Here is a 16,325-nt window from a genome sequence, read left to right as displayed (position 1 = left end):
TTACACAAAAGTTTCTTCTTCCTCCATCAAGGCAGATGCTGTGGAGAATAATTGCATGCCACATAATTTAAAAAATAGTACTGAAAAGCCAAATAAATGTTTGTGAGTAAAACTGTATAGTCTCTGTTCTTTGTCTGAATACTTCATGGTTAAGTGGAGAAAAAAGCGAACGGAGGAGTTCTACATGCTCCCAAGTCCATGATCCAAAAGTCCAAGCAGGCAATAAAAGTAGTAAAGACATTAGAAGTCATCACGGTGCCAAATTAAACTGAAAGGCTTTAACCGATCCTCTTCACAGGAATCAGCATGGTTGTCTTTTCTCCCAAACGGCACTCTTCATGTAGGGCACAGAACTGCAAATAAATAAATAAATAAAATAAAAAGCAGGGTACATACCTATTAACATTATTGGACTTGGCTCAGCTGAGAATACCATTAGATACAAGCTAATCAAACTAAAAGCCTTATAACTATAGTCTAAAAGTTTAAACACAGTAACACGTATGTATAATGAGTATGAACCTTATTCCCCATCACACAACAAAAACCCATAGAAGGAGCGCGCGCGCACACACACACACACACACACACAGAGCCATCAACTAATTCCTTACAGAAATGAGTTAACTAGAAGGACATGTCTTAGACACTGAGATAAGTCCTTAAAGGAAATTTATTAGCTCTTTTGCAGAACATTCAGGTATTACGTACAGCACTAATGAAAGAATGTGCTATACACACATTTAAAGGATTCTGAAGCAATACATACACCATCCTGATGTGCACAACCTATGGATTATATACCGTGGCAGTCAAGACATGTCCTTTACATATTTCTCATTCCTGTTCTACATCTAAAAGACACAAACCTCAGAGCAATCCAGCTTTCAAACCAAGGCTAGCACAACACAAAAGCAAATGAAGAAGTCAGGTTTAGGTGTCAAGAATGAAAACACACAAATTTTCTTATCACAGTTTGCTGATCTTAGAATAGTCAGTCTCTTCCAACATTTAAAACAAAAGCTTTAACCTTGCTGCTAATTTGAAATATGAGAATAAAATGACATAAAAGCTAAGGAGAGAGGAACTCAAAATATTACTACAATAATCAAAGTGACTGTTATCCCACTATCCCTGAGGGTCCTTTGACCCGCCCCCCTCCCAGGACCAGCAGAGAAGGAGCAGATCCCTTGTCTGCGAACTCTTTCTATTCATGGTTTGCGGGGCCTTGCCCAATATTTCACAGCACACAGTATTCTCACACTACATTTCAGTGACAAGAGAGGGGTGATTTCCTCCAGGAATTGTGTTGCAATAATTTATGAATGCCATTATGAGAAAGCCATCATATATAACAGCATCCTTTGCATGCACCCCTTCCCTGTAAATAAACCACACAGTGAAGTGCTCACTGAGAACTTAGGTGTGATCAACTTAATAAAACTGCTTACCGAACAGTTTGTACCCACCATTTTTACAGCACCCAAGAACAATAGACTGGAAGAGATTACATAAACATAATCTATACGATTCGCTGTATTCTGATAGTATTCACACGACAGTCACATTGTGAAACGTACATGTAAACAGGAAGACAAAGTCACAAAAACTTTTTGGCATCTTTCATAAAGCCTCTGGAAGGTATTATTCCTATATGGAAAGAACAGGAGAGGAACTCAGCTGCCTTATATCACTCTGTTGATGGGAACTCATCCAATTTTTTACGAGCCCTACTTGGAAAGAGGGTGCAAACTTCTCACTTGCGTCTTCAAGCAGCAGCAAGATACTTCACTTCTTTAGTGTTCGGACTGCCAACTCAGTGGAGATTCCCACTTAACAGTGTGGGCAATACTTCACTGCTAGGGTAAATTACTGCTTGAAAATGCAGAACTGGATGCACCACAAGGTGCTAAAATAATGCCTGGAGTGAAATTCTGAGTAAGTGTGTGGATCCAATTAACACCCCACTTTCCCCCCAGGCAATAACCAGCAAAGCTGTTGATTTCTTGTTTCTTAAGCTTATTAGATTTCAAAGACCCTCCTAGCTTTACCTTGCCATCTAGGAGTCTCCAACCTAGCACCGATTATCTGTTTTACAGAAGAATGTAAAGAAATCCTTGCACGCAGTCACGTGCATATAACCTGCTGCTGCATGTTAGGGCCTACGCAGCGGCAGTACAAGAATAAGGATCCCCTCTTATTCCTTTCTGCAGCCGCACACAGGGACACACAAGCACCAAGCAAGAGCTATTTCTGAACTCTTCTTTCCAATTCACACTGTGACGGTGGGAAAATAAGTTACTTCCATAGGTCTATTTACTTTTTTATAGCCCACCTTTCTCGCCAAGACTCAAAGCAGATTGCAGCGTAAAACATGCAATCATACAGCATAAGACATCTAATGAGCAATGCAATTACAGAATTAGTAGGCAATGAGAACCGCAACTGCCTAGGCAAGGTATGGTGGAATTGCAAAGATAATACAATTTCAGTAAAAGCAAGATGATACCTGGAATCATCATTGCAGTGGACTAAAGGCTTATTCTGTTATACAGGCGCCTGCCTTGGCCATTCCACACTATTACACAGTTCTATAAAACGCTGTTCTGAACATTCCTATTTTGCACATTCTGTGGAATGATGGAAGCGTTGTAGCCTTACTGACCTCCTTGGCCAGTCTGTTCCACAAAGTGGGAGCTGCCACAAAGAACGCATGTGAATGGGCAGCTCTGGATCCCACCCACTTGCAGGGCGGCACCTTCAGAAGGCTTTGCTCAGATCAGTGAAATTGTCATGGCAGAGGACAGCAGGAGAGACAGTCCTGCAGGTATGCGGGTCGAAGGCAATTAACGGCTTTGTAGGTAACCAGCACCTTGAACAGAGCCTAGTCACTGATTGGTAACCAACAGAGTGACTGCAGAATGAATGTGGCATTCACACTCTGCCTAGCACCTGACAGTAACTACACCGTGGTGTTTTGTACCAACTGGAGTTTCCATGTTGACTTTAAGGGCAGAGCCATATAAAGGTTATTAAAATATGGATCACTAAGCATCTACTGCCAAGAGCCAGCCAACTAACCAATCCAGTTCTTGGAGCTTCAGATTTCCCTAGCCTGTGGAAGTCTGCATACCCTTCAGATAGCCCACGTAAACCGCATGCCCTTAATAAACCGTCACAAATTACTCCCTTGCCATTTGGCACTGCACGAATCAATAGCACTATATTTGTTTCCCTTGCTTTCTAACGACAGAATCATCTGAATAATCAAGTAGAACACAAAATGTTCTCTATAAATCAGTTTACAACACCTTGGATTTAGTTGGTATTCCAAAGCTTAAGCCGCAACTTTGAATCAGTCCTGAAACCTCAACTTTGAATCAGTCCTGAAACACAGGCAACTGGCTTTTTACACCATGCATCTAGAATGAACAGCAACCAAGAGTCAGGGTGGTTGAAGAGGTCCCTTTGAATAACAGCTATGCTGAGGACTCGATGTTTCAAATCCTTAGCCCAGAACCCAAACGACAATATTTTAAAATGGGTAAGAGATAACTACGAATGCTGCCCCCTAAGCTCCTTAGAGGACGGATGGGATAAAATGCACTGGATATATTGACTTTACATTGCGAGTTACAGATAACAGGGTTGGATCCAGACTAAATTGGCAATTTCTACTGATTTCCTGCTGCAGACCCCCCCCCCCCCGTGTCATTCCTCAGGGTCCCCTGTTCCCCTAGGAACAGCATTTTGTGGAGATCAGCAGACTGCAGCAGGACAAGTAAAGAAAGGAAGTTTCATTCCTCTGATGGAAAGTTTATGCTAACCCATATGGTGAGATGTTAAACTCTTTAATGTTAAGCATTCTTAAAATCCTACATCTTTCATTGGGAATGAACTATTTGCTTTCATAAATGAAGCCAAGTATTTTAGTACTGATACTATATAATGCTCTATATTTGTTTTACTGCCCAATAGTGTCATCAAGAAATTACTATTTCACTATGCTATTTATAGAGCAACATGCTTGGAGCCGCCTTTTCATGTAAAATGCCAGTGTCAGAGGATTTAAAAGAAAAAGTCAGTGCTGCTAAACTCATTATACTGTCAGAAGAACACAATTCATACTCTACATAGTAACAGCTTTAAAATCCACCTCATGGCTGGCAGTAGGCATACTCACCCTTCAAGATGTAGTCTGTTAATAAGCTTGGCACTTTCTCACTATCTTCTTTCATGGCATGAAGAACTGTCAAATGTGGGGGATTACAGTCAGTGGAAGAAGCGGTAGTTTATATCATTACTCTTAATTTAGCCATTTATCAGAAACCATGCTGAACTAAACATTGTCCGCACGTACCCTTCCAACAGAATAAACCTCTGGATGAAAATACTGATTGTACGCTGCACTGGTAAAATACTTTCTGCTTCCTGCAGGCAAATAACTCCCCTCTCAAAAAATACAGACCGTCTGTATATTTTACCATTATACCACCTAAAAGGTGTAATACCTAAAGCAGTCACAGAGAGGTGTTATGAGATCAGTCATGCACTGTCGTACGAAAAGGGAAAGTCTGAGAAATTTATGAACAAAAAACTGGGATAGGAGAGCTCCTTCACGTGTGACTCAGTTTCCCTTATTTACTCTACTTGCCCCCATCCCAAATCCCCCAAACTATTTGGTGGAGAAAGGTGGAATGCAGTGATATTGGAGCAAGGGGTGGGGGCAAGAGAAGTCAGAACCTTCTTGGTACTACCTGACAAAAAATACTTTGAACAGGGGAACCCTGGAGGATTACCAGGAACTCTTGCGTTGGGTCTGTGACTACTTAGTGAGCAGGTAGGACAGCAAATAAATTCTCACCAAAACACTGTACAAGATGTACACTGATTAAAAATACATGCTTAGAAACTGAATACCTGAAGTCTAGAAAGGCCAAAGGCACTTGATCGCCATTGGGACAGATTTTAACAGAGTTGTTTACTAACAATGTTGCTTCTATAAATAAGGTCTGATAAGTACTACACATGTTTTCTGTAGTGTTAACAGCTTGCAGAGTATGGGAAGATGTAGCGTGTGGGAATAAATTCCCAAATAAGTCCAAACAAAAATTAACAGGTCATCGCTGAAGGGAAGATTCAGATCAATGTTTGCAATTAACCATTTACTACCTTTATGCAGAAAAAAGGAAGTTCTGTTTATGTCAGCAACACTAAGCCTGTCATACATGCACAAAACATTTTGTAACCATGATTCGCTCCAGTTTCTTGAGAGCCGGTGGCAGTTATTACAAGTAAGAACTCCAGGAATGTGAAAGACATTCATGCCTACAGGGTTTTATTTCACGCCTATGGAGCGCTCATCCCGCTGCAAGAGCCCTAAGAACTTCAGACTATGCAAGAGTCTGGTTTCCAAGAGAAGACTGCATTTGGGAAACTACTCAAAGGGTCAGAAGCACTTGTGTGGTCTTAAGAATGCCAAAATCGTGCTCAAGAATTTGCAAAATCTGAGAAGTAGGCCAAAAGCATGAGCTTTTGAACTGGTTTGTGAAGTAATTCCAGAACCTCAAATATAATTAAACCTTTTGACTGTAAGAATTACTTTGACAGACCAAGCCTGTACAATTGTATGCTGTGCAGTCTACAGACTACAGATGCTTACTATTTGATACAGGCAAAAGGGCACAGTTCCAAACACCTAAACTACCATACACTATTTTTTTAAAGTTGGACCTATTATAAATAATACTATTCATAAATTTTATATATGCTGTATGTAAACATTTTTTTTTAAAGAACTCTTTCTTCAAGGCTGCACAAAAGATATAAGAAATAAACTTTTCTATCGCAGGAAGAATATTTACAACTGAGGTACTGCCCAAATTATCCACATAAATGGGCTTAAATCTGACTGTTTTCCTTCAGTTTGGTTTACAAAAGGAGAGAGATTATTGAATTGAATTTTATTTGCAGTCAAAGACCAATAAATACACACTATATATAACAATCATACAGCATTTCAAATAAAATAGGATATTCAAATAAAATAGGATATAAAAACTTATCAAAACTAAAATCAGATTACCGCATAGTAATTTGACAATTATCTCTTTCCTATAAACAAATCAGCCATCAGGTTTCTCCACTTTTTGACATCCAGTAGTTTAAGCTCAACTTTATCTGCATCTTTGCTTTTTAATTTACTACGTACTTTAATCTCAGTAACCCAAAATTTGGCAACCTATCTTGTGGTCGAAGGGCTTTCGTCCGCAAATAGTTTTCCAAGTTTATATTTGTTAGAGTAACCAGATAGATACAGCCATACAGAAGAGAGAAACAATGTGCTCATCTATTGAAAAGGACACAGCCCCATGCAACAACTCTTGGCCGTTCTATTTATCATTTGCATTCAAACCTTCAGGCCTTAACAGCTGAGAGAATCTAGTGCTCTAAATAAATTGTCTGTGGTCTGCCTCACTACAGTGTTAGCACCGAGAGTCAGGAAGTCTGTTACTGAGACAGGGATCAAGTTTCAGCTAGTCGGTGGAAAACAACATTGTTAACTCTTCACACAGAGGCATCCTCTGACACTTTTGGGAACGGCGAAGGGACACTTATAGCTGTCTTCTCCTTGCTTTAAAAGCAACTTCACTGTGTCTGTTGCTAAGCGCTGTGTGCATAATATTTGTCTACACTCAGGCTTAAGACAAGCCTTGGCAAATTTTCCTTGGACATAGGAGTCAGCCCAATAACGAGAGAACCCCTGAGTTTAATGTTGCCCCTAAGTTATAACAGGTCAGGTTTGACTCTAAGAGGTGAGAACAACAGTCAGTTGTGAAGAGCAGGGCCTTTCACACTGCTGGCCCAAGGCTCTGGAATGCTTTCCTGAATAAGGTGCAGAGCTGCTGCTTCCTCATTTTCTTTCAGATAGAATGCAAAACGTTTTCTGCACATGAAGATACTTTCCTGAAGAGGCGCAGCCCAGGAAAAACTTGAAAATTCACAACCTCTTAGTTCCCCTCCCCAACAGGAGCTAAGCCCATGTACATGTCATTGGGATGAACACAAATGCTTCTCCTGTTTCTCCCCACCTCCATCTCCCCTTTCTTTGTCATTGTCCTTATTTCAAATTGTAAGCTCCTTGGGGCAGGGACTTGCCTTTTTGTGCTCTGTAAAGCACTGTGCACATTGACTACTCTGTGTTAATTAAAAACCCACTATTTGATTCAGCTGACTTTAAAGAAACTGGGCCTGAACTTATGGGTTACAGTGGAACCCATGTTAAGTTTGTGTCAACAAAAACAAGAACCCTTCAGCACTGAAAAGACATGTTGCAGCATACGCTTTTGCAGACTCAAGCTTTTTTTGTTTAAGCTAATGTTGTAAGGTAGGCCAACTGCTACCACTAGACTGCTATGTAACTAGAAGGAAAGGAAAGTAAGAGAAATACCCAAGAACTATTTTCTTTGCCATTCAAGCACAGAGTCTTTCTGATGGGGGCGGAAGATGTCAAACAGGAGCCCCCAACTGAGTGATTCAGAAAATACGGATTATAATCCTGTATATATAATGCAAACATCTAGCCTGAATATAAAACTACTCACAATCTTTTACTTGTGCTCTGACTAATTCCAATACCACTAAAAGCTGGATTGAAGACCAGACCAGGTTTCTGTGCCCCCCAGAGGGGGAAGTCTCTTACTTTTGCCCACTCCACCAAGCACACCCATCTGCTTGCCTTTAGCTTTCCCTGGCTGGGGCAGGAGAGAGCAGAAGTTCACAACAAAAGGCAAAGGAGAGCCAAACAGCCATTAAACTTGCACCAGAGCTTATATCCTGGCAACAAATTAGCTCTGTGCTAGAAGTTTTGCGGAGCATTCCTTTTAAGGGTTGACTCCCCTTTTCCCTCCTCATCCTCCTTTTAAACTCTTTAACAGAGTTTACAGTCTGAGGGCTGGAGCTTTAGGCGCCACAAGCGAAGTTCAGGTTGCAGTGATACCTTCGCACCTGGAATTGTTGAGCCCTGGATAAAGACATGGTGATTTTAGCAGAATCAGGACGTTTGTTTTCTTTTTTCATAACTGCTTATTTAGGAGAGTTTTAATGGTTACCTTAGGATTCAGATAGGGAACTGGAAGAAGTTGGCCTAACTCTGTGTGTTCTTGACCCTTGCACTTATAGACTGATTAGAACACGAATTAGTTCCATTGATTATGATGTTATTAATATTAGTGCCAGGGAGTAATGCCAATTACACTCAAAGAGGCTATGGATCACTTGATCAGGATGATATGACCCATTATTGACTTATTAAGTTTATTTGAATAAACACAAGGCTGCTGATCAACTCCAGGTATTTCAGATTTTGGAGCAGAAAGCATTTTGCTCACCCTGACATGAATTCTTCTGAACATGTTCTGTGGAAGTGTGCTCTTGATGGCCCTTTGGACATCCCAGCAAAAGATCACAGAAGACTACTTTTGCAAGACGACGCATGAGCATTTACTTACTTTTTGTTAGTGTCTGGAGATCTTCAATGGATGGAGGTCCACTTTTCTTCTCATAAGGAATAACTGTTGTCAAGTACTGCCAAATAAAAGCCATGATTACTATATAGTCTTTTTACACTTAACATCTTTACAGAAACTAAATCAGCAATTTTTGTGCACAGCTTCTAGCATACAATCCTACAAACACACGCCGCTACATGTAATCCATACTGTTAAATTCCATTCAACACAAAAAATAAAACATACTGAGATGCATTCAAAGATGTTTCAGAAAGCAACAGCAGAATAGTGACAGTGTGTCAAAATGGCAGCAATATTAATAAATCCTTATATACTGTAGGTTTTTCTTTCTCTGAATTGTTCCACGACACCTTTACCTTTCAGACACTTTCTGCACGTTAAGGGATAGCTAGAATGAGCTGCTCTGCACACATTTCATTTGATAATGATATGGAAGTGTAAACTGACAGACCTTTTAAAGTGCCAACCATGCGGAACAGTTATCAGATTAGTTCAGGAAATGTCATTGCATTTGCCCTTCATGGATACTTTATGTATTTCTGCATTGGATTGCCTTGTGGCAAAAGTAATAGATATGATCAATGCTGTCAGTTGGCCAGGATCTTTAACAAAGAATATCCATATATATATATGCACATCAGGCTTACCAAAATTGTACCCCACTTATGCTAGTAATGAAGCTACCATGAATGACATAGAACTGACTATTTCATTAACATTTAATTAAGTAAGAGAATGGGTGAGCTGTCTGGCTGTCCAGACTTGTTCCAGAGGTTATGACTAGATTGATTAGAATCTCGTTTTACTGTATTTATCGGTTTTATTATCAATTTTAAGTTTTGATGCTGTGTTGCGTGTGTTGTGAACTAGCCCTGAGTCCTCTGTTGAGGAGAGGGTGCGGGTTATAAATCAAATAAATACATTAACAGAATAAATAAATATATATATTAAAAACCATGGTGGGAAATCAAAATTACTTCTATCACGGAGAGACAGATTTGCCATTTTCATCAACCAAAAGAGCCACATTATACTGTGCATCAACCCAAGCACACACAAACAATAATATATCATTATAACATATATCATTATAATATATAACCCTTTTACCAGAGTACCTCTGAGTGTGTACAGTTCTCTGTCTCTACTACTGTTGAACCTTAGCCAGTCCTTGTGTATCTGGAGTGAGGGGAAGGGCTTACAAAACGGTATGCAAGATTTCGAGTTCTCCAGATCTTTTTTAGTAGGTTGGATGTTAAAAAAATAAATGCTTCTCTATGTTAAAGGTTCCCTTCAGGTTTTACTCTACCGCTGCAGGAGAAAGGTGATTAGAACATTTATCCAAGCTAAGCTCTCCACTTGCAAGGAGTTTTGTTTCTTGGGCTAGTATTCAGTAGGGGTATGCCTCATTTCTCTCACCTCATTCCACTGCTTATGTTGATCCAGGCTCATACACAAAACCTCTGCGTCTCCACAACCTTGATATAATCATCATGGGCAAAACTGAGGACAGCCACGGATGTTATCTGTGCTGGCCTCCCTACCTTCCCCCTCTGTTATTTTGTTCATTTTACAAACTTAGGGGGACTGTCTGACTGCAGACCCTTCTCAGTGGTTACTTTTCTAATCAAACACCATCTGCTGTTTTGTTATGATTATATTGCTTAGTATAGTTATACTCATTGGTTTAAATGTATGAGTATTATGGCTTTTATTATGGTTTTAATGTTGTTGCCCGGCTTTGGCTGGGGAAGGCAAAGTGTGGGACACACAAGCTTGGTTTCTCTCACAGCCAATTACAAAGCAGCATGTAAAGAGGTGGGGATTCAAATGCTTCCTGCTTCCTGGGAGCTCTTTCTGAGCAGAAGAAAGGCTTTTTAAAACCAAGGCTTGGATTTCTCCCTCCGCTATCAGATTGCTCCATTTTTTGTTCTTAAAATGCTTTTTAATGCAGCAATTGGATTTTGGGGCAGGGATTGTCTTTCACAGTAAGCTCTACAAAGAAGCTAATTACAAAGCAGCATTTAAAGGGGAGGGAGCTTGATTTGAGCTTGGAGACTGCTGGTGCAGAGATTCCCAACAGGAAAGTGTGGGTCCAGCGAGCAACGAACCTCAGGCAAAACTCCCCATGCATAAACGACCTATGCAATCATCCCCATTTTTTAAAAAAAATATTTTTTATTTTAATTAATTACAATTTGTGTATGTGGCTCCCAAGCCACAGAGTGTTGCTGTTTTAGTGGTGCATTACGAATCTCGCAATGCCTACCCTTATGTTGTAACCCAGCTTTCCATTCATTTTGTACACTTGGTTGTAAAATCATGCAAGGAGCTAGCTGTTTCTTTGAAATTTCCACTGCTGCCGCCTGTATTGTTGAAAAGACAGGCTACTTTTAAGTTTTACAATTTACTCTGAGCAGTGACTTGCCCTCAGAATTTTTTTTCCTGTGGCCTTTTGAATTGTACATATTCTCTGCATGAGTAAAAGATAAAATAAGGGTATAGTACGATTTTTCAGGTAACTGTATTAACTCTATGGCAGTTAACCCAGGATTCTTTTGGGGAATTGGATTAAGAGAATTGTAAGATAAACACTACCCTGACCTGGATGGCCCAGGCTAGCCTGATCTCGTCAGATCTCAGAAGCTAAGCAGGGTCAGCCCTGGTTAGTATTTGGATGGGAGACCACCAAGGAATACCAGGGATGCTGTGCAGAAGAAGGCACTGGCAAACCACCTCTGTTAGTCTCTTGCCATGAAACCCTCCCAAAAGGGGTCACCATAAGTTGGCTGCGACTTGACGGCACTTTACACACAATCTTCCTTACTTTTACCATATTCATGTTTTCTTGAGGTGCGTGCACCATATTTGAAATTCAGCTTGGTTTTTTCTTCTTCTGGCAATTTAGTTAAATAGATTTCAGAGAGACTAATGTGTAAATGGGAATGTTTTCTATTGAATGTTACTTTTCTGATAGTCTCTCTCATGCCAATATTTCAATTTTGGCACTTGTTTATTTTTGTATCACCTCAAATCTATCAATAGACTGCAATAAATTCAAAGCTCAAAGGGAATCATGAAATGGAAAAAAAAGCATTATTCACTATGAGCGTAAACATTAATATACAAATAGAGGACTTTCTCAAAGAAATCACTTTGCTAATTAATAATGGATCCTATCATAGCTAAAATATATTAAACTGAATAATTTCTGATTTGCTGTCATTGAATGGTATATCACAATCTGCTGCCTGATGAAAAAGAGAGGAAGAAGAGTTGTTTTATACTGCTTTTCTCTACCGTAAGGAGTCTCAAAGTGCCTTACAATCGCCTTCCCTTCCACATGCCCGCACAACAGGCACCTTGTGAGCTAGGTGGGGCTGAGAGAGTTGTGAGAGAACTGTGACTAGCTCAAGGTCACCCAGCAGGCTTCACATGGAGGAGCAGGGAATCAAACCAGATTCTCCAGATCAGAGTCCACCGCTCTTAACTACATCACGCTGGCTCTTAACCACCACTCTTAACCACTACACCACACTGCCACACAGGTAGTCCACTCTGCTTTAAGACCAATCTCAGGTACAAAGGACAAAATAAAGAACCACAGCTGCCTATCAAAAAAACAGAGCTGTGGTTATGAATTAGTGAATGAATTGAGTGCATCTTTCGTAAAACACTATTAAAAGAAATGGTGAAAGCATTTTAGAAAGGAAATCATGAGCTATGCTGAGTAATAGCCATTCGAATTTGATAGGCAGACTTTAGCTCCCGTTCAGAGATTTCTAACTGGCACAGGAAGTTCAACACAAAATTCTTCCATTACAGTGATTGAAGGATCTAATCTACACACACTGAGGCCTGGTCAAAATTACACCCTTACCCTGGGGAGTTTTCTGTTTCCTAGAGACAGATTTATTTTTAAAGCATACATGCATTTGGCATGTTGTTAGCGTGCCACCTCAGCAACCCATCTCAACAATTCCATGATGATAAGAATGTCTGTGTCATTGTGAACGTTTCTCTTACCTCAAGGAAGATGATGTGGATATGATTTTTAGTATGTTCTGGCTATTGTATTCCAATTTGGGCACAAAAATTTCTTTTTTTAAAAAAATCCTTAATATAGCAAAACATTTATCATCATTTACAATTATCGACATTCATGGCAAGTACTGACGCCAGCATGTCACCAACCAGGTATATGGCAAGTATCGTTTAGGCTGGGCCTGATTAGAATGCGACCTGATGCACATACAGATGATCTGTATGCACAGGTATGGCCTACTATGTAGCCATTGGCTGGCCCCACTTGAAGCTGGTAAGGTAAGGGTCCCCTGTGCAAGCACCAGTCATTCCTGGCCCATGGGGTGACGTCACATCCCGACGTTGACTAGGCAGACTTTGTTTACGGGGTGGTTTGCCAGTGTCTTCCCCAGTCATCTTCCCTTTACCCCCAGCAAGCTGGGTACTCATTTTACCGACCTCAGAAGGATGGAAGGCTGAGTCAACCTTGAGCCGGCTTCCTGATACCAACTTCCGTTGGGATTGAACTCAGGTAGTGAGCAGAGCTTGGACTGCAGTACTGCAGCTTACCACTTTGTGCCAGGGGCTCTTACTTGAAACTGGACACCATAGGAAAAAGGCGCAGTAGGCTTTGTAGCCTGGGACATCCCCCAGCTTATTTTTCTGAGTTCCACAGGCCTCCTCTGGACTCAGCCCCTATCTTGTGCTCCTGGTTTTCTAGTGGCCGACAACAACTTCGCATCTTGACAGCATGTTCTTCTCACTTTAGATATGTCTACTTCTTGCACTGGACAAAGATGATCTTTCCTACCTTGATCCCTATTGTGTCAACAACTATCTGCTATGGTTATTAATTTACTACTTATGCTATTCGTGTTGCTAAAAATAGCAAAGAAAAGCAGCAACTTTATTATAGCACAATCCCAAGTACATAGGCTTTATGTACTGCTAACACCTATATTTATGCAATGATGTAAATTCTACTTCAGTCTGTGCACAACCACATTGCTTGTAAATCAGATCGACACACACCTGAATATAAGTGCCAGTCAAACACACATGTATACAAAAATAGAATTAACACTAGGACTTTTGTGCTGCTACTACTATACAGTACCTGCTTTTGATCTCTACTACTACACACGGTCCAAAACTAGCAAATTACCTATGTAACATCAGAATACAAAAAAACCCTCACTTGTTACATAAGAAAGAATCTCCTGGAGAAAAGGTATAAAAGCTACCATTCATTATATTTAGCATCAGCAGTCAACTATTGTCCAAAATATCATTTCTGAAATATACTTCACAAATATTATATCTGGATTATGTACAACACTCAAGCTGGCAGCTTAAAATACAACCCCCCCCCCAGCATAATACAGTATGGGGGAGGTAAATTTGTGTTTCAGAATCAATAACACACAAAAAGGATGATCCCCTTTTCTTTGTTATGGGTTCTCAAAGACAGCAGTGCTTTTAACACTATGGAAGACGCTAGAGTTATTTACTGTGAACTATTTTTGCATATTTCTACTTTCCTGAAGTGAAATATTTGAATTGTGATGACCTTCTGCTGCTGCTTTCTTATGCATGCAGTTCTTTTCAAGTATGCATTATGCTGATGCCTATATTTTATTTTGAGAAGTTAAATGAACCCTAGGGGGAAACCGCTCATTTTATTCTGTGCGTATCAAGGCTTGCCTGATCTTTAACTGCCGAGTATGAAAACCTTTGCAAACAAATCATAGCCTTGAAGGCAAGGAAGATTCGAGTAAGTACACCGACATCTGAAAATCCAGAACTTTTAAGGCCTTCATTGATACAAAGAAGGAAGGACAGCATGAGAAAATAGTTAGAGGATAGCCCAGCACCTGTTTTTCGCCACCAGAGTTTCCAAACGTTTGACGGAAGCCATTCTGAATGACATTTGAGATTCCTTCCATGCTGAAGCGCTATAGGGAGCAAGAACATGGCAGGAAAGAAGAGGGGGACAGAGAAAAATTTAAAGGCTATTAGTTAGGATTTTCTGAGGATGCAAGTGAGGTAAATGGCAGAGACAAGCTTTTAGAGTGAATGAACGTTAACTACAGCTTAAGAAAATAATCTTTTTGTTCCTTAGCAAAAAGCAAATTGCAGATTTTAGGAATAGTATAATCAGAGTAAGTTCATGAACTCAAGGTATTTTGTGCAGAAATCTTACAAACATATTACATGTTGTAATGCAGACACTTTTAATGAATCAATACCCTTTAATGCAGGCAGCCATCATTAAACATTGCAAATACACAGACTTGGATCCATACTAGATGTTTCCATCCATGGAGCATGATTTTCCTGCAGCCCGAAATACCCCCCAATCCTGTTTCCAGGGGTCCTCTTTCCCATAGGATTTTGTGGGATCTTTCAGGGTGGCACAGGAGGGGAGAAGTGGGAAAACTGCATTCTGCAGGCAGAAATCTTTGCACCTGTGGAAATGTTAGGCTGGATCCAACCAATAACAACATTTTTTTGAAAGACATTGAAGCATTTGGCATGTTGCTGTATGGCCTTTGCTCTCTTGCACACTGTCACCTGAGGGTAGAATTATGAAAAGGAAGGCTGCTGAACAATAACTGATGCAACTTAGGCAGTGTCCGGATGTCAGCAGGATGTTTATTTCCTCACTCCTTCTTCACAACACTGGATGCAGAATGTGGAGAATATGTGCATCATGATGTCAGAATATCAGGTTAGTTGTACTAGACTTTTGGAGGGATGGGGAAGACTTAGGGCTGCCAACTTCCAGGTATCAACTAGAGATCTCCTGCTATCACAATTGATCTCCAGCCGATAGATATAATCTGGAGAAAATGGCCGCTTTGGCAATTGAACTCTATGGCATTGAAGTCCCTCCCCAAACCCCGCCCTCCTCAGACTCTGCCTCAAAAACCTCCTGCCAGTGGCGAAGAAGGACCTGGCAACCCTAGGAAGACTTAATACTGGGCTGCTATTTTCATCAGTTCATCCTTGTAACTTGTAGCTCTGTTCTTAAGGGCATGACTTACAAGGCTCTGATACTTCCACGCCTTTGGTCTTTACGGACCCTAATTCATTGATTAATCCTGTTCTGTCTTAAACGTAAAGGTTCCCTGTGCAAGCACCAGGTCAATCCTGACCCATGGGGTGATGTCACATCCTGACGTATCCTAGGCAGACTTTGTTTGCGGGGTGGTTTGCCAGTGCCTTCCCCAGTCATCTTCCCTTTATCCCCAGCAAGCTGGGTACTCAGCAACCGGTTGTGTCTTAAGCTTCTGAAAATATTAACAACCTGCACATCTAGCATTTGGTATATGCTCCCAGCAAACTCTGACCTACCAGCCTTAGAATTTATGCTCAATATGTCTAGATTATATCACAAAGACAAATCTCTTTTCTCTTAGGGCCAAACTAGACCTTATGGCCACCACAGGTACAAATGGCAGCCACTGCCGTTTTAGATTATGTTCCCCCACTGTGCCTTTTCAAGTGCCAAAACAACCGAAAAGGTATGTGGGGTGGGGGGGGGGGAGACACACACAAGATCACTTGGTCCTGCTATGGTGTGGGCCTGATCAGGATGGGTCCCTTGTAGCATTTTTAATTGGCCAAATTCTTCTCTAAAATGGCACTGGTGGCCACAGGTTGGTCCTATGGCTGCCGCAGCACCTAGGTTAGCTAACAGACACTGAGCTGTATAGATCATTGCCTGAAAACAGTCTCAATAAACATTGAAAAATAACCATCTTTACC

At 40.7% G+C, this 16,325-nt stretch overlaps 1 protein-coding gene across 2 annotated transcripts in view; it reads right to left on the bottom strand.

Moving 5' to 3' along the window:
* Window positions 1-210: 210 nt before the first annotated feature.
* Window positions 211-16,325, bottom strand: part of FEZ2 (fasciculation and elongation protein zeta 2) — a 34,443-nt gene continuing 18,328 nt past the window's right edge. The window contains exons 6-9 of one of the 2 annotated variants that reach the window (XM_056852612.1): window positions 8,511-8,586; window positions 4,184-4,249; window positions 870-898; window positions 213-353 (exon numbers count right to left, since the gene is read on the bottom strand). In XM_056852612.1, the coding sequence (XP_056708590.1) occupies window positions 888-898; window positions 4,184-4,249; window positions 8,511-8,586 (153 nt within the window). In that variant the 3' untranslated portion in view covers window positions 213-353; window positions 870-887. Of the gene's footprint in view, window positions 354-869; window positions 899-4,183; window positions 4,250-8,510; window positions 8,587-16,325 lie in introns of both variants that reach the window. The other variant, XM_056852611.1, reaches the window with a different exon arrangement.

This window comes from Euleptes europaea, chromosome 7 (genome assembly GCF_029931775.1).
Source record: "Euleptes europaea isolate rEulEur1 chromosome 7, rEulEur1.hap1, whole genome shotgun sequence".
NCBI classification, from domain to species: domain Eukaryota; kingdom Metazoa; phylum Chordata; class Lepidosauria; order Squamata; family Sphaerodactylidae; genus Euleptes; species Euleptes europaea.
Note: the sequence above shows the minus strand (reverse complement) of the source record. Positions and strands in the feature narration are given on the sequence as shown.